Source organism: Trichophyton verrucosum (genome assembly GCF_000151505.1).
Source record: "Trichophyton verrucosum HKI 0517 chromosome Unknown contig00343_1.f1.exp, whole genome shotgun sequence".
In the NCBI taxonomy this organism is placed as follows: Eukaryota; Fungi; Ascomycota; class Eurotiomycetes; order Onygenales; family Arthrodermataceae; genus Trichophyton; species Trichophyton verrucosum.
The window spans coordinates 8,610-28,565 of record NW_003315419.1 but is presented as its reverse complement, the minus strand read 5'-3'; the positions used below and the strand labels follow the sequence as shown (position 1 = coordinate 28,565).

General features: G+C 47.8%; 8 protein-coding genes across 8 annotated transcripts; 5 read left to right on the top strand and 3 right to left on the bottom strand.

Moving 5' to 3' along the window:
* Nucleotides 1-265: 265 nt before the first annotated feature.
* TRV_04303 (uncharacterized protein) lies at nt 266-550 on the top strand (the record flags this gene model as incomplete). The annotated part of the gene is made up of 1 exon (XM_003021548.1): nt 266-550. A coding segment is annotated over one exon (285 nt), but the record flags the coding sequence as incomplete, so codon positions are not given.
* Nucleotides 551-2,026: 1,476 nt separating this feature from the next.
* TRV_04302 (calcium transporting ATPase (Pmc1), putative) lies at nt 2,027-6,766 on the top strand (the record flags this gene model as incomplete). Its single annotated transcript, XM_003021547.1, has 10 exons — nt 2,027-2,259; nt 2,423-2,471; nt 2,649-2,741; nt 2,802-3,662; nt 3,718-4,148; nt 4,208-4,350; nt 4,405-5,283; nt 5,342-5,742; nt 5,796-5,935; nt 5,989-6,766. 10 exons carry the CDS (start codon nt 2,027-2,029, stop codon nt 6,764-6,766), a joined length of 4,008 nt encoding a protein of 1,335 aa, XP_003021593.1.
* A 743-nt stretch (nt 6,767-7,509) lies between these two features.
* On the top strand, nt 7,510-8,182 carry TRV_04301 (uncharacterized protein; the record flags this gene model as incomplete). Its single annotated transcript, XM_003021546.1, has 2 exons — nt 7,510-7,871; nt 7,969-8,182. The coding sequence occupies 2 exons, from the start codon at nt 7,510-7,512 to the stop codon at nt 8,180-8,182; spliced, it is 576 nt and encodes a 191-aa protein (XP_003021592.1).
* Nucleotides 8,183-8,448: 266 nt separating this feature from the next.
* Nucleotides 8,449-9,580, bottom strand: TRV_04300 (uncharacterized protein; the record flags this gene model as incomplete). Its single annotated transcript, XM_003021545.1, has 2 exons — nt 8,449-9,282; nt 9,362-9,580. 2 exons carry the CDS (start codon nt 9,578-9,580, stop codon nt 8,449-8,451), a joined length of 1,053 nt encoding a protein of 350 aa, XP_003021591.1.
* Nucleotides 9,581-10,587: 1,007 nt separating this feature from the next.
* TRV_04299 (uncharacterized protein) lies at nt 10,588-11,898 on the top strand (the record flags this gene model as incomplete). Its single annotated transcript, XM_003021544.1, has 1 exon — nt 10,588-11,898. The coding sequence occupies one exon, from the start codon at nt 10,588-10,590 to the stop codon at nt 11,896-11,898; it is 1,311 nt and encodes a 436-aa protein (XP_003021590.1).
* A 483-nt stretch (nt 11,899-12,381) lies between these two features.
* TRV_04298 (uncharacterized protein) lies at nt 12,382-13,345 on the bottom strand (the record flags this gene model as incomplete). Its single annotated transcript, XM_003021543.1, has 4 exons — nt 12,382-12,748; nt 12,813-12,895; nt 12,947-13,060; nt 13,193-13,345. The coding sequence occupies 4 exons, from the start codon at nt 13,343-13,345 to the stop codon at nt 12,382-12,384; spliced, it is 717 nt and encodes a 238-aa protein (XP_003021589.1).
* A 314-nt stretch (nt 13,346-13,659) lies between these two features.
* Nucleotides 13,660-16,732, bottom strand: TRV_04297 (uncharacterized protein; the record flags this gene model as incomplete). Its single annotated transcript, XM_003021542.1, has 8 exons — nt 13,660-13,727; nt 13,873-14,698; nt 14,775-15,395; nt 15,463-15,772; nt 15,862-16,014; nt 16,106-16,348; nt 16,423-16,501; nt 16,570-16,732. 8 exons carry the CDS (start codon nt 16,730-16,732, stop codon nt 13,660-13,662), a joined length of 2,463 nt encoding a protein of 820 aa, XP_003021588.1.
* Nucleotides 16,733-16,889: 157 nt separating this feature from the next.
* Nucleotides 16,890-18,804, top strand: TRV_04296 (uncharacterized protein; the record flags this gene model as incomplete). The annotated part of the gene is made up of 7 exons (XM_003021541.1): nt 16,890-16,958; nt 17,116-17,525; nt 17,581-17,895; nt 17,982-18,085; nt 18,114-18,217; nt 18,273-18,653; nt 18,745-18,804. The coding sequence occupies 7 exons, from the start codon at nt 16,890-16,892 to the stop codon at nt 18,802-18,804; spliced, it is 1,443 nt and encodes a 480-aa protein (XP_003021587.1).
* Nucleotides 18,805-19,956: the final 1,152 nt, after the last annotated feature.

The window sequence follows — 19,956 nt, the reverse complement described above, 5'->3', positions numbered from 1 at the left end:
TTCTAATGCTTTATTTAGGGATGGGATCGAAGGGCGAGATAAGAATCAATCAGGCCAAGAGAGGATACGATATCGCAACCGATGAAGGGCTTGTGTGGTGCAACCCGTAAGTTCAAGTGAAAGAACGGCAAAGCGTGCATTTACTTGAACATGTTATGCCGTCAGGACAATGAACGGATAGCTGTTTTAGGTTTTTCCACGTTGATGCACATCGCTTTGGTTTAAAGCCTTCCGTTGTTGTTCCATTTTTGAAGCTCGCTAATAGTCTCTCCCGTTCCTTGGCAGGTTCTATATGAGCTATGCTCCAGACGAGGAAGGGAATTTTGGTGGTCAGGGAGGCTATGGGTATAAAAGTTTCGAGAAGTTTATCGACGCTATCACTGCCCTCAACGAAGGACAGGTGACTCTCGACCAACTCGACCACCGCGGACTACCAACCCTAAAGAACACTATTGCGACGACTGCAATCTTGCATGCTGGTCGGATCTCCTTAGACGAACAGCGTTTTGTTGAAATCCTGAGGGATGGGGACACATGGACATTAAAGTAGGCTTGGAGGTGGTATTTGCAGCCACATGGGCAGTGTCATGATGTCGTTGCACAAAGCAAAGCCAGCGATACACTAAGAGGGGAGCTGGATCCCGAGCTTAGCCTAGATGCTCTTTGCATAGCCCCCTTCGTGGAGCTTTTCTCTCGTCTGCTTTCTTGGTATTTTCATCGTGTTGATTCCTGTGGAAGGAAGCAAAAGCCTTTGATGGAATACTGAGGCTTACATAAGTGTGGCTGGTGATCCAGTGATCGCGGCTAACTCCGATGACATAATGCAGTTACGCGCCGCATGTGGCTGGTGACGTCTTTATTTCTCTTTCTGTGACTTTTTTATTTTTGATACAAACGACGACGACGACGACAACATCCAGAGTAGCCAAATACTGCGCCTTCTCTCCAAGCCTCATCGTTGACATCAGATACATTCTGGGCGGGTAGCTGACGTTATCTCTTGTTACCCTTCTCAGGCATTCATATTGTACCATGCTATTATTTTTGCCTCCAGTATGAGCTTTCAATCATGCATTAAGGTTGAAGCGTTGAAGAGGGGAGTGATCACTCAAGAAAAGGAGTGACAACGAAGACTTTCATGCATGTTCCCGTACCCCGTACAGGCTTTTGAGGAAACCTAATCATGCCGGAATTGTTCTTGCATACTCCGTACCATCTTTTACTTCTCGGTCCGTCATATGTGAAATAAGAGGTCTCCCAAGCTCCTCCATGGAATATTCAACTTGGCAACAGAGGCGGAGTAATATCCACCTCTTCAGCGGAGAGTTCCTTGGTTGGCAAGCTAGCATATGGGAGAACCAGTTCCATGGGGCTCTCCTCCGCACACAAGCTACGTCAATAGAGCATCAGATAAACACTACGATTCACATGAATTACAAGAGGAGAAAAATCGCTCAGTGACAAGGGAAATTGACATGATAGATCTACAAGTTGGATGAGGGGATGCGTTAGGAAGGCTGATCCTTGTATTCAATATGGAGAGTCCAACCGAGCAACATATCGATTTTAATATATCCCTTCCGAGCCAAAGTACCTTGGCCAGGAAGGGTGGTACACCAATCGAGAGAGCGACTTTTCATCTCCATATAATGATACGCTTTTTAGCCTCCCGCAGGCGCCTTATATGCATCTTGCCTGTGGGCGGACTTTTGGTTTCTTCTTGGGCCCTTCTTGGATTCTTCTTGAATGAAGGGGAAGTACGAGAACAGCCTGAAGTATTTATATCTCAACGGCAAAAGGAAATATCCGCATAGGATGGCCTACCTAAAATGCGAGTTCAAGCGTGTGCCCTGTCACTTTGGCCGGGGGACATTACTCAACTCAGTCTGTTTTAACAATTTAGTGGCTGTCGCAGCCTTTCGTTTTTCTGTCCGGCCCCTGACAGACCTCGAGCGAAAAAGTTAAAGATTTTTTAACTCGTCCAATATTATTGGCCGGCCCACTTCATGCAGTCGCAGAGTTCAAGATGAGATCCATAGACTTCCCGAAACCTCATGCTAACCGCCATGTTGAAACATCCAAAATCTCCCGTCTTTTGACTATGTACGATGAGTTTCCAAACACCAGACAGAACATGATGGCTGACATTGCAACTGCGCCCATCAGCGTGTACGCCGTACGGCCGAGGATTTCAGGATCTCAGGATTTCAAATACAATTGTGCCCTAATCAGCAGGGGCTACCCAAGCCAGGATGCCTTGTTAGTGGCGGTCGTTTGACGCTGGGGCGTCCAAGACTTGCACTGCCTCGCTGGAAACTCTTATCCCCGAACGGCAGGAGATGAATGTCTCCACCGCATGATAACCAAGGGGGGTCTCTGGCGGCAAGCCAAGTCTCTTGACATCGAGCTCCCTCGAGCCCAGCGCGGCTGGGGACATAATCAACATCGCCTTTCCCTTCGTTGTTGAAGGTGTATGTAAAGAGGCTATCTCCCTGGAAGAGTATCCTACCGATCAGACCACCCACCAGCAGCCTATTCCGGGCATTGTTATCTCCCTTTACTTTTACGAGCCCAGCGATAATTATTTACACCTTTTTCTTCCGTTCCGTTACGCCTATATCACGGCCTTTTGTCCTTTTACATGATAGTATCTTTTAACGTCAACCACATTATCGACCTCAACTTTTCCTATGGCGAACAACAACCGGTTGCTCGCCCCAGCTATAACAATAGACACACACGTAAGTACTATAAAAATATCTGCACATTGACATGCGACCTCGACTCTGACGAAGTCATAGTACGACAACGCTACATCCTCCTCAACAGATCCTATTAGCCCTTTAAGCCCTACTGCTGCACAGGAACTATCTCCAGACAGACCGTCATCATCTAACGATGCGAACTCGTTTCTATTCCCCCGAAGCCCAAACTCCTTCGACGGAGAGACTCTTCGGTCAAGAGCAAACTCAGTCAACTCAAACGTAGACACCCTTCGATCACGATCTGGCTCGACAGTTAAACCACTTGGCAGATCAGATGGCGCCGACTACGATGACGTTCCATTATCTGAAGCCTTAAAAGCAGACGAGCGCAATAAGCGGGACTTCGAGGTCGAAAACAACCCGTTCGCATTTTCGCCTGGCCAGCTGAACAAACTGTTAAACCCGAAGTCATTAGCTGCCTTCAAAGCTCTGGGTGGACTGAAGGGGCTCGAGAAAGGCTTGAGAACGGATTTAACAGCTGGTCTATCGCTTGATGAGACGCACCTGGAAGGCTCCATCAGCTTTGAGGAAGCCGTGCAAAGCAGCTCAACAAAACACCAAGACTCTACTGCCTCGACTCCTCAGCCCTCAGTATCTAGCGGCGGGGCACAGTTTACGGACCGCATACGAGTCTTTGATCGCAATAAGCTACCTGAACGGAAAAGCGACAGTTTTTTGGTACTGTTATGGAGAGCTTATAACGATAAAATTATCATTCTTCTTACTGTTGCTGCCGTTGTTTCGCTATCGCTTGGCCTCTATGAAACTTTCAGCGGCGGGAGCAACGTGGACTGGGTTGAAGGAGTTGCAATTTGCGTGGCTATTCTTATTGTCACTATCGTTACTGCGGTTAATGACTGGCAGAAGGAAAGACAGTTCGTCAAACTAAACAAGAAGGTTTGTGTAGCTAATCCTTGACCATTTCTTGACAGCTAACTAACTGTTAATATAGAAAAATGACCGTGAGGTTAAAGCTATTCGTTCGGGAAAATCTATTATGATTTCCATTTTCGACATCACCGTAGGTGATATTCTTCATCTTGAACCTGGCGATGCTATTCCTGCAGATGGTATTTTCCTATCTGGGCATGGTGTGAGATGCGACGAGTCCTCTGCAACTGGAGAGTCAGATCAGATGAAGAAGACAGATGGACACGAAGTTTGGGATCGAATCAACAATGGAACCGCTACGAAGAAGCTGGACCCCTTCATAATCTCTGGCAGCAAAGTTCTTGAAGGTGTTGGAACATACCTTGTTACCAGCGTTGGGCCAAATTCATCCTACGGCAAGATCATGCTTTCACTTCAGACTTCAAATGACCCTACACCACTTCAGGTCAAGCTAGGAAACCTTGCCGACTGGATTGGTGGCCTTGGAATGGCGTAAGTACATCCTACCATGGAACTTGTTACTACTTCTTCTGCATCTAACGTGTTTATAGTGCTGCTGGCACGTTATTCTTTGCGCTGCTCTTTAGATTCTTGGCCCAGCTGCCGGATAATCACCACTCGCCTGCCATGAAAGGCAAAGAATTCTTGGATATTCTCATCGTCGCGGTTACTGTTATCGTTGTTGCAATTCCAGGTATGTCCGCTACATCTATATTCCCTCCTTAGCCATTACTAACTGCTATATCAGAGGGTCTGCCACTCGCCGTCACACTGGCACTTGCATTCGCCACGAGCCGAATGGTCAAGGAAAACAATCTTGTTCGAATTCTTCGTGCTTGTGAAACTATGGGAAATGCCACAGTCATTTGCTCAGATAAAACTGGTACATTAACACAGAACAAAATGACTGTTGTTACAGGAACCTTCGGAATGAGGGACACTTTTGATCGCACCCCTGAAGCTGAGGGCGAGGGTCCATCTGCTGTTACTCAGATGTTCAACGAAGCCTCTACTGCTGCTCGGGATCTAGTGATGAAAAGCATTGCTCTTAACTCTACCGCCTTCGAAGGAGAGGAGAACGGAGAGAAAACATTCATTGGAAGCAAAACCGAAGTGGCTATGCTGCACCTTGCTCAAAGATACCTTGGATTGAGCTTAACTGAGGAACGTGCCAGTGCCGAAATCGTCCAGCTTATTCCCTTTGATTCCGCTCGCAAGTGCATGGGAGTTGTTATTCGTCAGTCAGACGGAACCTTCCGACTACTGGTCAAGGGTGCCGCCGAGATCATGCTCTACCAGTCAAGCCGAGTCATTTCGGGACTCTCTACGTCTCAGCTTGAATCAAATGTTCTCTCATCCAAGGCTAAATCTGAAATCCTTGATATTATCAATTCGTACGCGAAACGTTCCCTGAGATCCATCGGCATGGTTTATAAGGACTTTGAATGTTGGCCACCGCAGGGTGCTAAAACTATGGAAGAGGATAAGTCATGTGCTGAATTTAATGATGTTTTCAACAACATGACTTGGGTTGGTGTTGTTGGTATTCAGGATCCCCTTCGAGACGAAGTTCCTGGCGCCATTCAGAAGTGTAACAAGGCTGGTGTCAGTGTGAAAATGGTTACAGGTTAGTCATCGTGTTATTTTATCTCACCAGAAATGGGGTTGCTAATTGCATACTATAGGTGACAACTTGACCACTGCTGTGGCAATTGCAACAGAATGTGGTATCAAAACTCCTGATGGTGTTGCAATGGAAGGGCCCAAGTTCAGGCAGCTTTCTGACGAGGAAATGGATCGTGTGCTTCCAAACTTGCAAGTCCTGGCCCGTTCCTCGCCTGAAGATAAGCGCATCCTCGTTACCCGCCTTAAACACCTTGGAGAGACTGTGGCAGTGACAGGTGACGGTACCAATGATGGTCCTGCACTTAAGGCTGCTGATGTTGGTTTCTCCATGGGCATTGCCGGAACCGAAGTTGCAAAGGAAGCCAGTTCTATTATCCTTTTGGATGATAATTTCAAGTCTATTGTGACTGCTATCTCCTGGGGAAGAGCTGTAAACGATGCTGTTGCAAAATTTTTGCAGGTTAGTTTCCTTTTACGTTTCTTTCTCTATACACCAATACTGACGGCCACTAGTTCCAAATAACTGTCAACATCACAGCTGTTGTGCTGACCTTCGTCTCATCTCTCGCTAATTCAAAGGGAGAAAGTGTTCTAAATGCCGTTCAGCTTCTTTGGGTTAACCTTATCATGGATACTTTCGCTGCTCTCGCACTGTAAGCGCCACAATAAGCCCCTTCCAATATATTCTTACTAACTTATCATCTAGTGCTACTGATGCTCCTACGGAAAAAATTCTTGATCGCAAACCGTCTCCGAAGTCAGCTCCTCTTTTCACCACTACTATGTGGAAGATGATAATTGGACAAGCCATCTACCAACTCGTTGTGACGCTCGTGCTCTATTTTGCTGGAGCCAAAATTTTTGGATATGATCTCGAGAATGACCCTAGCGGGCTACTTGCTGGTCAAATGGACACAATCGTCTTCAACACCTTCGTTTGGATGCAAATCTTTAACGAGTTTAACAACCGTCGTCTTGACAACAAATTCAATATCTTCGAGGGCATGTTCAAGAACTACTTCTTCTTGGGTATCAATGCCATTATGATCGGTGGCCAAATCATGATCATTTTTGTTGGAGGTGCAGCTATCGGTGTCAAAGCTCTCACCGGAGTTCAATGGGCTATTTGCATCGGAGCCTCTTTGCCTTGTCTCCTATGGGCCGTGATCGTCCGCTGTCTCCCCGACAGACACTTCGAGGTCGTGATGAACATTGTCATTACCAGCTTCAACTTCTTCTGGAAACCCGTGGCAAAGGCTTTCCGTGTCATCTTCACCCCAATAACGAAGGCTTTCCGCCGTGTTTTTGTGCACAAAAAAGGTGAAGCTCAGACAGAAGATCAGCAAGCTGAAGAGTTGAACGAAACGAGGCCACGAGATGAAGAGACCGGTGACATTGAAAAACAAGCAGATACCGCTTCCCCTTTCGTTGCTCCTCCTACCATCGCCCCTCCGCCAATAACCCTCACAGCACCCCCCAGTTAATACGTCTACAGTTCCTTCTTCTATATCTCTAACCTCTACACACCTCTCGACCTACCCCTTAGCGCTTACAGCGTTATGATTGATTGTTTTCTTGGCGGCTCCCATCCCTGCATTTCACGATCGTTTAAACGGCTGTTACATCTGCCTTAGAGGTTCCCCCTCGCGGGCTTTTGCCTTCTCTTGGTTTCTTGCATCTTCGAAGACTGCTCGTTTTCACTGTTTTCTCTCCCCATTTTGATGCATAGCGACGGCGTTCTTTGGGTGACATTAACCCACATATACAGTGTCCCTTAGCCCTATGGGCCGTATACAGACTTAGGCAGTTATATACCAGAATCTCAGGCTCTTTTATCGTCTCTTAATCATTGACCTCTGTGCTTTTCATCCAGATATTTTCGTAGTTCTCGTCATCTAGTTACACCCTTTTCTATGTAGTAGTTATGCTCCTGTGCCGTAGCTACGCATCGCCACACCATTTGATGTCTTGGCACCAACCACAACATCCCGCCTGGCGTCAACTCGCTCCCAAGAGCTGTAGATAGGCAGACATCAAACACACCAAAGACCACCACATTGTTGCTTGACCATTTCTGTCTCCTCCACTCTAGATCCTACTATTATTACCGGCTTATTACGGATACATCCTTGGCCTCCAACCTTTCTGTCCTCGAATTCTCGAAGCCTGCGCCGGACCCCTCCACCTGATACAATAGTTGACGTTTGCTTCTATACCACGGTTCACAATGCCACAGATAACAAACTACAGAACCATTGATATCGACAGCCTTGACCCGGAGTCGCCTGCCAATTTCCCAATTTCTTCTCTACTTCCTTCAAACCTACCGCCGCCAACAACGTCCAGCGCGGCAGCAAGCCTTGCATCACAGATCAGACAGTTGCTTCGATCCGGGGATACAGAAGGAGCTTTACGCCATGTTCTCGATTCCGCTCCGCTAGGTGGCGATGACAGGGCGAAGGAGGTTCATCTTGCTTCCGTTGTGGAGGTTTTACAGGGTATACGGCAGACAGAGATGACAAAAGTACTGGAAGCAGTGTGCAACGGTGAAGGAGGCGCCGAACGGGGGGATTGTCTGATGAAGTACCTGTACGTTGGCATATATTTCCTCCATATGTCCCTCATGTCTCTTCTTTTTAACTGCCTTTAGGTAGCTTAACCCCGTTATTAACATCTTGGTGAACAGATACAAGGGCATGGCTGTGCCGACTAGCAGTGATGCCGGCTCAAAGTCGGTATCTCCACAGAGCACCGGGTTTTCACAAATACAGGGTCGAAATCTTGGAGAAGGCGGTGGTGGCCAACAGATGAGCGTGCTATTGAGTTGGCACGAGAAGCTAGTTGAGATCGTTGGGGTTGGTTCAATTGTACGTGTTATGACTGACAGGAGAACCGTTTAATGGTGCCTTTACGAACAGGTGCCTCTTTTAATAATTGCAGGATACTATGTTGCAACAACTTGATGAATGCTCTACGGGATTGTAATTTAACCAAGCACCGCAGCTCGTTCCTGTAATATCTCCACTGCCCCTTATAGACTATGTGCGATAAAGGTCATGCATAACCATCTTTCTTTCGGTGGAGTAAACATACTGTTTAGAAGACTTTCTTCTATTCTATTCTATATACAAGGTTACAGTGTTGTACACGAGTCAGGCATCTCGGCCTATTCTGACCCAATGATGTCCTTGAGATTAACCTGCCCACTGCCTCTCTCTAACGGTTTTGACTGTCCCTCTCCCTCTTTCCACCCTATCATATATATCAGCCGGAAGGTAGCAGGTATATTGCTTTCACCTTCTTCCGTATGTAAGCTTCTATATATTGCCTCATTCGCCAATAGAACGTCTCTAGAAATTGGCCCAGCTTCTCTTCGCAAGATTGCGTTGCTCTCCCCCATCGCCTGGAGGTCTGACATGAGGGCAAAGGTATCAGGGTATTCCACCACGATATCCTCCACATCGACTGTGAGCAGTTTAAATCCAGCCTTGGTCAGCAATCCGCCAATATCTCGTACGTCAGCAAGCGGAGATACATGAGGGCTTACGCCACCTCTGCGCTCGAGATCTGCTAATTGCAAGGAAGTGCGTAATTCGAATAAAGTGTCCCCTCCAAACATCACGGCCATAAACGGACTATCTGGCTTTAAAATAGAATTTACCTGCGCAAGGAGGGACGGCAGGTCATTTATCCAGTGCATTGATAGAGACGACAGAACGGCATCGAATGTGTTTGGTTCGTAAGGGAGATTCTCAATGCTCGGGATAACCTCACGGGTTATGGATATTTGAGAGTTAAATGGGAGAGATTCATCTCGATAGAGCAGACTTCGGGATTCCTCAATACACGTTATTTTTGATATTCGGTCTGCAACGGTCTCGCCAGTTCCCGTGCTTGCGTCGCCTTCACCATTTGATATTGGGGTAGAAGTTAGGGCTCGAGCTATGTTGCAGCTGTTTGCGCCGAGGTCAAGGACATTTGGAAAATGTCTTTTGATATCCTAACCATTCAAGACCCATAAGCAGACTGTGATATAGTATCAGGAGCGCAATGGTATGCCAGTAACGAAGATAACCCACCAGCAATCTGTCACTCAGTCGCATTGCAACCTCGTCTTTCAGGTAATCAACCTGCCGGCTGGTATCCACATTCTTTGCTGCTCTGTCCTTCTGTAACAATTTTGTTCTTCTATTGAAGACCTCTAGAGTCGGGTTTCCCGGAGTCTGAACGGCATAGGTTCTCGATAGAGGACTGATTCGCCGTAGTAAAGGGCTGCGAAGACATGGGCGGAGAGACATCGTTGATATTATTTCCTCTTTCCTTGACAAGCGTATATCATCAGTTCACTTGCACTGATCATAGTCGTCTCCAGGGCACTTGTCTCGCTGGTGTGCCCGGAGGTAGAGTGAAGCTGCACGTCGCAGCTCTTGATGCAAGCGCGAAATCGTCAACAGAAAAAAAAAAATCGGAGGTGATCTCATCGTCACCAAACGCCAAAATAGCAACGAGCTGATCAACGCGCTCGCAAAATCACATATTACAGCTGGATCTGACTAGATCTCTACATGAGTGAACTAAACGTCTAACCAGGCGCATTTTAAAGGTCATTCTAAGTTACACTGAGGCCGGTCAGTTACTTCTTCATCTTGATCCCGAACGGCCATTGCTGACACCCCTGGATTCTAGCAGAAACAACTTCTATAAATTATGCGATATTGGCTTCTCACGGTACGATAGACCGAATTATACTTGATTATGCTATGACATCTGTTCTTCAACACGGCCTCTCCTTCTTTCGCTCATAATGGCGCGTCCATTCCCATATAACTTCATATCATGCCCCTGCGTCGATAGCCCTCGTCCCACGCCAGCTTCAAACCGGCTCTCTAAGGACCTTTCCAGCCTCAGCCTTAAGGCTTCAGACTCAGACGAAGACGAGCGGACGTTTGACCCGAGGTCACGTCGCGCAAACTACTCCTTATACCCCCCAGAACACCTCCTATATTGCGAAGACTGCCATCAGATAAAATGCGCAAGATGTATAACAGAAGAGATCGTTTGTTGGTATTGTCCCAACTGTCTATTTGAAACTCCAAGCAGCATGGTAAGGAGTGATGGGAACAGGTACGAATTATACCCCTATATAAACACAGGAGCATAGTACTAAGAGCACAATTTGCCTAGATGTGCGCGTAATTGCTTCAATTGTCCCATTTGCACATCTCCATTAACAGTAACAGCCATGAACAATGCGGAGAATGGAGCATCCCAGAGCGGTCCTTGGATCCTATCCTGTAGCTATTGCATGTGGACAAGCCTTGATATCGATATAAAATTCGATAAGCCAACCAATATACGAGCTCAACTACTGTCTCTGAAAAACGGAGCGAACAGAAGACCTTCGGAAGCTAGGGCCTCACAGTTTAAATCACCGCTTGCAAGCTTTGCCTCTACACCTACCCTACCGGAAGAAGAACAAGATGAGAAGTTGGGAAGCCCGATGTCCTTTGATAACAAGCCTGCGTTAGGCCATGATGCCAGATTTACGGCCCTGAAGAATTTCTACCGCACTCAGATTGCTGAAACATCGTCATCACCATCAGATCACTTGATAGGAGGTGACTTTGGTCTATACTCTTCCCCCAATGCGCTGAGCCGTATCATGTCTCTTTACAATACAGGTGTCGGGATGCATGGGAATAATAAAAAGAGCAAATCCAAACCCCCAGTTATGCGTGAAGCTCTCACACAGACAGAGGGGCTGATTGTTCCCACGACTGGATCTGAGGATCATGTAATTGAGAAGATGGCAGCCGAAGGGTGGGATGGGCTGGCGTCGATGGAGCAACAGCAGTTTCAACAGCCTTCCACACGATTTGTTGATGACTTACTACCGCTTCCGGTCCTACTGCGCACAAAGAGGTCCAAACGATGCAAAGCATGCAAGCACATCCTCGTTAAACCGGAAGTCAAACCACAATCTACTAGATTCCGCATTAGACTTATTGCTCTCAGCTACCTGCCGCTTACCTCAATCCGTCCGCTATACCAATCATCAGTTGCTCTTCCGATCAACCTAGAAGCACTTGAGCCCTTAAAACCTATCCAGTTCCTCCTAACTCTCAAAAACCATATGTTTGATCCTATCCGCGTCACGCTCGCAACTCCATCAGTGACTCCAGGGCCCGTTTCTACAAAGGTAACGATTCTATGTCCCCAACTTGAAGTCGGCGCCAATACAGATGTCTGGGATGAGGCTCTCCAGTCCGGGAATATTCCTGATCCGAGATCTTCCCGGCATGGCGGTGCTGAGAGAGTTGCAGAAGCAGGCAAAGTCTGGGACAAGGGACGCAATTGGACCACTGTTGCTATGGAGGTTGTCCCCGGTGCAATTAAGAGTAAAAATAAGCAAGCTCAACAAGATACGGACGACGAAGACCAAGATATAGTTGAGATCCCTGTATTTGTGAGAATTGAATGGGAAGCAGATGGCGGGAACGAAGAATTGGGGTTCCGGTCTGAGAACACCAAGAAAAGCGAGTCAGATACAGTAAAAAGAGAGCTCGCATACTGGATGACACTTGGGATAGGGAGGATTAAGTCTGATGCCTCTTGAAGCGTTTTATTTCGTTGCTAGCATGTTTGGCTAGTACATAGATACCCTGATACATAGTACCCATATGCGAACCGAAAGAGTGATACTTTGTTGACATTGCAATACAACTCCCGTCAGGTCTATGCCATGCCAGGAATACGAGTTCAAGAGTTTCTGATAATAGACGACATTCTTAGCCAAGTTAGATATCTAGACATTGACTGTGTGGCGAGGGTGTAAATCCAGGAAGTTATAGATTCATCAACAGATGTAATGCTCCATACATAGGAAAAAGTCGTTAAGCTTGTATTATTTTCCCTCCAAATAACGACGCCTTCCTTGACTCGATGGAGAGTGATACTTAGTGGTGTACAACGTTTTTTTGTTTTGTAAACATATTCCTCAATTGGGTATTATTCCCAGTGTAGGAGAGGAGAGAAAGAGGCAGCACCGCATCATATCTCCATTTCTTGAATTCATTGAGACTGGTCCCACTCCAAATATCTAGTACTCCGAAGAACCGCTCTGGGGGAACTCAAAAGCAACACCACGACCTGTCAATTTTCGGTAGACCTCGCCATATGCATCGAGGCGGTGGTCCACACCACCACGCTCCTTCTCGTGGAGAACAACCTTCAACAACTTGCTACCGTCCTCCTTTGTTCGAACACGCTTACCAACAATCTCGACTGGGTATACGATATCTGAGAGAATAGCTTCGTGGACAGCGGTGAGGGTACGGGAGCGTGGGCGCTTCTGGGTCTGGCTGGTGCGGGAGGTAGTGGATCGCTTGGGGCGTGGGAGGATGCGTCGAGAAGCAATGATGATGACCTGACGGTCAGAGAATTTCTTCTCAAGTTCCCGGGTGAGACTGTAACTGATATGTTAGCGAGAGTCCCCATACTTGAAGTTACGTAGATGTAGAATTGACGTACCGCTGCTGGATCTTGTGGAATCCCTGGAGAAGAGGGACTGGGACAAAAATCACAATGGCCTTCTTGCCATGGCCAACCTCAACCTGCAATACGACCAACCGTCAGTATGTTTGATTTCCACCTATAACATGTACGAACCCCGGTAGCAGATGAACTGTGCGGATAGCATCCTGAAGCAGGCCGAGAGCATCTCCTGAATTCCCTGAGCTCCCTAACATGCGTATCTCATGCGACAAGACCTCCGGTCCCTTTATTCCATGTTCTCTTTTATATCACCACCATGCTCAGCTCCGCGCTTCAGGAAGTATTCGCCAGTCCACCAATGCACCGAGTACTTGTCCGCCAGGCGGGAAAAATAAGAAGGGCAATGTTCCCCTTACCTCGCGAGCAGACACAAACTGGAGAGGTCGTAGAGCGACCTTCAAGTCGGGGGTGTTGGTCTCCAGGTCGTTGAGAGCGGTAGCCAAAGCCTTCTCGAGGTCGGAAGGACTCTGCCTCGAAGGGCTGTTTGCGGCGATCTTGTTAGCAGCCATGGTGGGCAGACAAATTCAAGAGCGTTGGGACGGTTAATTTGCTGCTCCCTCGTCGTTCGTATGGCGGTGCCGGTGGTGGTTGTCGAAATGGAAGATGCTGAACTTATCTGGCTGCGGCCGTCAGAACTTCGCGAAAGTCACGATTTTTTTTTTTAGACGTTCGCTTTTTCGTGGGGACAAACCCTCGCTTACCGATCGGGTTAGTCAGTCACGTGGTGCATAGGGCAGCCGCTGCCGGAAGCGGACGAGAAGGCAAAAAAGACAACATCGAACGAACGTCACGGCGAGGAAGAAGAGGGAGAAGACACTTGATATCAGAGAATGTAAACTGCTATTAGATGGCCACTGCTCATGGCTGTTGGTTGAGGCTGTCTCTCAGCGGCTATATATGCGCATTACAACTACTTTGTTACGACTACTTAAAGCTCGGCATGTCATACATGTCGCTGGGATCTGTCATGCAGTCTCGTCAGTGGACCGACTACCTCTCAAAATATCCAAGCAGGAGCAGAGATAACTGGGCTTACCTTTGTGGTTCTCGATGATGTACTTTCTTGCGCTTCGAATCTCGTGCTCGAGGGTGGTGAGAAGCTCCTGCTGCCGGATTCTTACCTTTTCATTGCGCCTCGAGCCGCCTAGGACGGCTGCTTTGGCAACGTGGAATCGCGATACCCTGTTGAGCAGCATCATGTCAAACGGAGTAGTGGTAGAGCCCTCTTCCATGTAACAACCGATGGTGATACGGTCAACACGAGGCCTACCGAAGAGTAGTCCCTTGAGCTCTGTTTCATATCCGTGGTAGTTGAAATGGATCGGACGGTCCGCTGTGAACAGCGCGTCAAAAGTTTCATCCGAGAGCGAGTGCGGATGGCTCCTCTCTGAACCAAGAATCATCAGGTCCGTAACATTTACCACTCGGACACGAAGGTCAGGTACCACTTTTCTTAGGATGGCTGCCGCCTGGATGACCTCGAAGGTGACTTCCGTCCCGATGCCGACTAGCACCACGTCTGGATCTAAACCACCATCAGTGCTTGCAAAGCCCCAGGTAGAACCCCCGGCTCGGCAGTGAGTCTCCGCCTCCTCTGCACTCAGGTATATTTGGGTTGGCTGCTTCGACCCGATCATAAGATTGACATAATTCTTAGATTGCAGGCAGTGAGACAGCGTCGAGAGAAAAGTATTTGCGTCTGGAGGCAAATACACTCTGGCAGCATTGGGCTTCAAATTTAAAACCGCAGAGATAAATGATGGATTCTGGTGAGAGAACCCGTTATGCTCCTGGCGTGCCCAGGTGCTTGTCTCGATATAGTTAATGCTAGGCAAAGGGCGGCGCCAATTGGTTTCCATACCCTGTGAAGAACCTTAGCATCTATCCCTCCTTCTTTCGAAGGATGAGAATGGAAGCAAGCAACTGCAGTAAACGTACCATTTTGTTGAACTTCGAGTACTGGACCATCATGGTATGGATGATCCCTAGGAAGCTCTCGTAAGACGGGAATATACCCGTCCGCCCTGTCAAAGTATATCCCTGGAGGAAACCCTGACACATATGCTCGCTTAATACTTCAATTACCCGCCCACCCCGGGCATTAGAAAACTGATCGCATTGAAAATTTCGGCCCGTCTTTTCCAACACGGCACCAAGTTTGTTACTCTCTAGCTCGTCTGGGGAGAAAATCCGCATAGAATGGGGGTTATCCATCAGGATCTGGCCCATAAAATGAGAGATCGTTTTCATGGAACTTTCCTGGGAACCCTTTGAGACTGTGTAACGTCTCCAGTCTGGCATTTTGAGTTTTTCAAAAGTGTCACACACCTCTTTTCGCTGACCCATTCGCTTTGAATCTTCCTTGGGAAGGATCGATTTGATATCGTCAATCACATCTCCACGCTCGTTGAACAGCTCTTCCGGTTTATATGAAGAAAGCCATTCCTGTAACGCTTTGAGCTCTTCTTCGTCCTTCCCAGCTGCTGGCAGCGGTACTTGATGCGCTGCGAAGGAGCCCTCCACAATTTTTCCATGGATGCTCTTTGGTCCTGTCCAACCCTACACATAGAGCCGTTAGCCATCCCACTTGGGCATGTCATGTCATACAAGAGGACCTCGTACTAACTTTGGGGGTTCGCAAGATCAACATTGGCCATCGGGGTTTCATGATTGGGCTTCCAGACCGGGCGGCCTTTTGGATCCTACGGATTTCTGCTAGTGCCCATTCTAACGAGCTATTCAGGTTGGTATCAATATCATCCAAGCCTTCCACGATTCGTGCCTGGTAGCCGAAACCAGAGAACAATGAGACAAGCTCTCTGTCATCCATACACCCGTAGATAGTCCGCTCGCTAATCTTAAATCCATTGAGATGAAGAATCGGCAAGACAGCCCCTGACTCTGCGGGATCGATGTACTTGATACCATTCCAGCTCCTACTTGCAAAATTAGCGAAACATGCTCGACAAAGAAAATAATAGAAATAAATGGAAACTCGTGCGAGCCGTTTCTCAGATCGACTGACGCTGTACACGGGCCGCTCTCGGCCTCCCCATCGCCTACCACAACAGCGGTTATCAGGTCTGGGTTATCCATTACAGACCCAAACGAGACGGCTAGGGCGTATCCAAGTTCGCCACCTTCATGTATGGCTCCGGGTGTCTCCGCATTGATGTGACTGAGAGGAACTTATATTAGCCTTAGTTGCAATGGAAATTAACACCCGCGATACGAGGAGGTTGTGGCTTGAATAACTATTGCCATCTTACCTGGGAAATCCGCCAGTGGTACTGAACTGGGTGATCAACTTGGTGAGCCCGTTGGTATCGTTGGCGTATTTAGGGTAAAACTTTCCCAATGACCCTTCAACCCAGAGTGAGGCGAGGATCGCAGGTGCGCCATGTCCAGGTCCGGTGACAAACAGCATATCCAAGTCATGGCATCGTATCATATAGGTGAGATGGGAATACACGAGATTCAAACCAGGACAGGTGCCCCAGTGGCCTTGCCGACTCTTCTCGTCAGCGAAACAATATCTTGTTTTTTGATATTATTTGCGGATGGCGGCGAGCCTGTTTCAGCGTACGTACCTAGCAGCCGGGGTTTGATATCTTCAGGCTTAACCGGGCGTTTCATGTAGGCATTGCTCTGGAGAAATATCATAGCTTTGTTCCGCAGTATCAAGGTCAGCCACGATCTAATGGCAGCTAACAACCTGGAATTGAAAACTAACCCGCAGCAATGTAGTCCGTAGCTCGACGGAATTTCTCCAACGAACGACGGACCCCGTCGTCCAGCTTGACTGTTTGAAGTCGAACTCTGAGCTCGTCCACCGAGTCTGGTAGCTGTGACGGAGGAGGCCTTGGGTTTGGTTGGTCGATAACCTCGCCTGGCATCTTGATAACTAGTTACGGTGTCTGTGATGCCGGTATAGATATGGTACAATATAGATAGAGCGACAACCCGATACTGATTTATCAAGGCGAGTCTCGATGCAGAATTACTGGAATAACAGAGTAAAATGAATATTTACTTGTCAGGAATCCTTATTGCATGGGTGCATATAAGGAAAACCGCCGCCACAGCCATGGAAGCTTTGTTGACATCATAATGTTGGAGAAAGTAGGACGGATATCCCTGTTCTCCACCAACATTCTGACGTAGCTACGATGAGTAGAGAGCGTTCAGCTAGAAACATAAAATAGAGGCGTAAGACGTGGAGCAGAGGGTAGGAATGAAGGGTCCCAGCTGAGAGATATCGCAGCTCTTGGTCAAATAGCCAGCTCTAGCCATGGGTCGAGTCATCCTCTCCGTCAACGCCGGCAGCTCGTCTGTCAAGGTGAACGTCTACCATCTCAAGAACCCGCCCGTCGAAGTTGCAGCAGCCAGTGTGAGCGGCCTGACAGCGCCGCCGAGCGTCTTCAAGTACGAACATGGCTCAAATCACCAGAAGCACGAGACCGAGGAGGAGATCAAGAGCCCGCAGGATGCGTTCAAGTACATTCTCAAGAGACTCCTGCATGACCAGGAGCTGCAGGTCGTCAGCAGCAACTCTGACTATGCCTATGTTTGCCACAGAGTAGTCCACGGAGGAGATCTAGAAGAGGAGGTTATCATACATGAAAAGACGTTTAACATGAAAAGACGTTTAATTATCTCGAGACGCTGCAAGACCTGGCGCCGCTGTAGGTGTGACCCGTCAATATAGGGGTTCCGGACAATAACTTGCTGACACTAGATCTAGACACAATACATCTGCGCTGGAAATCATCAAGACATGTCTGCAGGAGGTTCCGTCTGCAAAGTCAGTGGCATATTTTGATACCACATTTCACCAATGTCTACCGGATTATATCAAGACATACCCTATAGACCCGGAGGTGGCCAAGTCGAAGATGCTGAGGAAATATGGCTTCCATGGAATCAGCTTCTCCTTCATCTTGCGGTCTGTATCGGAGTTTCTGCACAAACCGGCCTCGGAAACAAGTCTAATCGCACTTCATCTTGGAAGCGGTGCTTCCATCTGTGCTATACAGGACGGTAAATCCATAGAGACTACGTATGTCAAGTGCCCCAATTCCAATCCACATACCCCCCCTTATCCCTTGAGCTGCTATTTTAAAAAAGGAAGTAGATAATATGCAGCCTAGAAATGGAGCCCATGGCTGATATGCATTGCATTGCAGGATGGGCCTCACTCCGCTCTCCGGACTTCCCGGCGCCACAAGGAGCGGAGACATCGATGCAAGGTGGGTTGAGTTGGTCATTGATACCTAGGGCCATGGTGTTTGGCTGACTGGTTCGACAGTCTTGTATTTCATTATACATCAGAGGCCAGCAAGCTAAGCTCTTCGAGTACCAAGGAGATGCATATCAGCAAGGCATGTATCACAAATCCATTTGAACCAGTGACATTATCCTGACAGGCTGCTACAGGCTGAGGAGATTCTCAACAAGAAGTCAGGCTGGAAGGCATTGACCGGAACCACCGACTTCGCTAAGATCGGAACGGACAATCCGCCAACTGAGATGCACAAGTTGGCATTTGACATCTTTCTTGATCGTATTGTTGGGTTTATTGGGAATTACTTCGTCAAGCTGGGTGGAAAGATAGATGCCATTGTCTTTGCAGGGGGTATAGGCGAGCGAAGTGCGCTTCTGAGAAGTTGCATAGCAGAAAAATGCCGATGTATCGGAATTTCTATGGACAGCGAGGCGAATTCCGCTGGTATTCCTAGTGAGGATCAAACCGTGGTAGACATTTCTGAGAAATCTGGTCAGCGGCCTGCTGCTCTAATTTGCCAGACGGATGAAGCGGTAAGCGCAATCTCCTTCACGGTCTTCATATTGTTGCAGGTTACACGAGCTTGCCCTGGCTGGTGCTTGGGCTGATATTTCCCATGGTTAGTTTGAGATGGCATATCGATGCATGAACAAGCCTCCCAGAGAGGAGCCAGCTCATTTCTAACGAGCCACGGCCGTTGTCACACGTCACCGTGCAGGAAGTGCAGGACTCTTAACCGCGGATACCTCGCCCCAGCGGCTCCAGCGGCAGCAATCTTCATCGGATATCATTGAAGCTGGCCTATGTAAAAATACCGGTTTTCACAAAGGTCATCCTACCCTTCAGCTGTCAATGATAACGACTCTTGCTACGGCTGACTCCTAAAACACGATCTTACCCCGTTTGCCGCCATGTTTTCTCGTCGTTGACTGTGTAACTTGTAGCTATCAGGGTCCATCCATTACTTGAACTGCAGAGGCGGATAAGCCACTTTCTTTTTTTTCGTCATTTCCCCCGTTCAGATAATAACTGGTCATCGGAAGAGACAACATGGCTTATTTTGAAACCCGTCAGGACGTTTATCAAAGCCATACGACGACTCGTGGCATATCTGTCAGCCCTCATCCATCGCTATTGAGGGTGCCATCGGGGAATGATAAGGAAGAGGCCGGGTAAAAAAGAAAAATATATTCCTTCGTGAAACGCCCTGCACGGGGAGAATAGCCGTCTCTTCACTTGTCAGTCATGGCAGTTAGCCTTATAGGCGAGAGGCGCCGAGTGGCGGGCTGCTTATATGTATTTATTATTTTGATAGCTTGGTTAGCTACCCCTGAAATACGGGCAGAATCAATACAATTTGCAACGAGAGCTTCTCTGGTCCGGCCTTATGGGTGTTCTCAACAGACGATAATAATAATAATAATAATCAGCCTTCCCTCAACCTTTTTCATGATTGGAGACCGTTATTTCGTCCCCTTTTTTTTTCCAATTTTCTTTCTTTCTCTTTCTTTCTTTTTTTCATCTGGATAACTATTTATTTCGTTAGTCAACTCAACAACGGTTGCCGCGGAACCTGCAGCCTTGGATCCGGGTACGATCTATCATCTGGGCCCTTGGACTCTGCCTTATCCTTTGTGTATACGGATAGAACTCGCTTCCCATCACAATCTAACTGCCGATCTGTATCAAGGGTCATAAAGAAAAGAAGAAAAAGCGACCTTGCATCAAAGCAGGAGTGCGACGTCCCAAAGCAAACCCAGTGCAGCGATACCTCAGGCTGCGGCAGGTTTCTTGACTCAAGGGGGCCCCGGATCCATTATTATCATGTATGTTTCC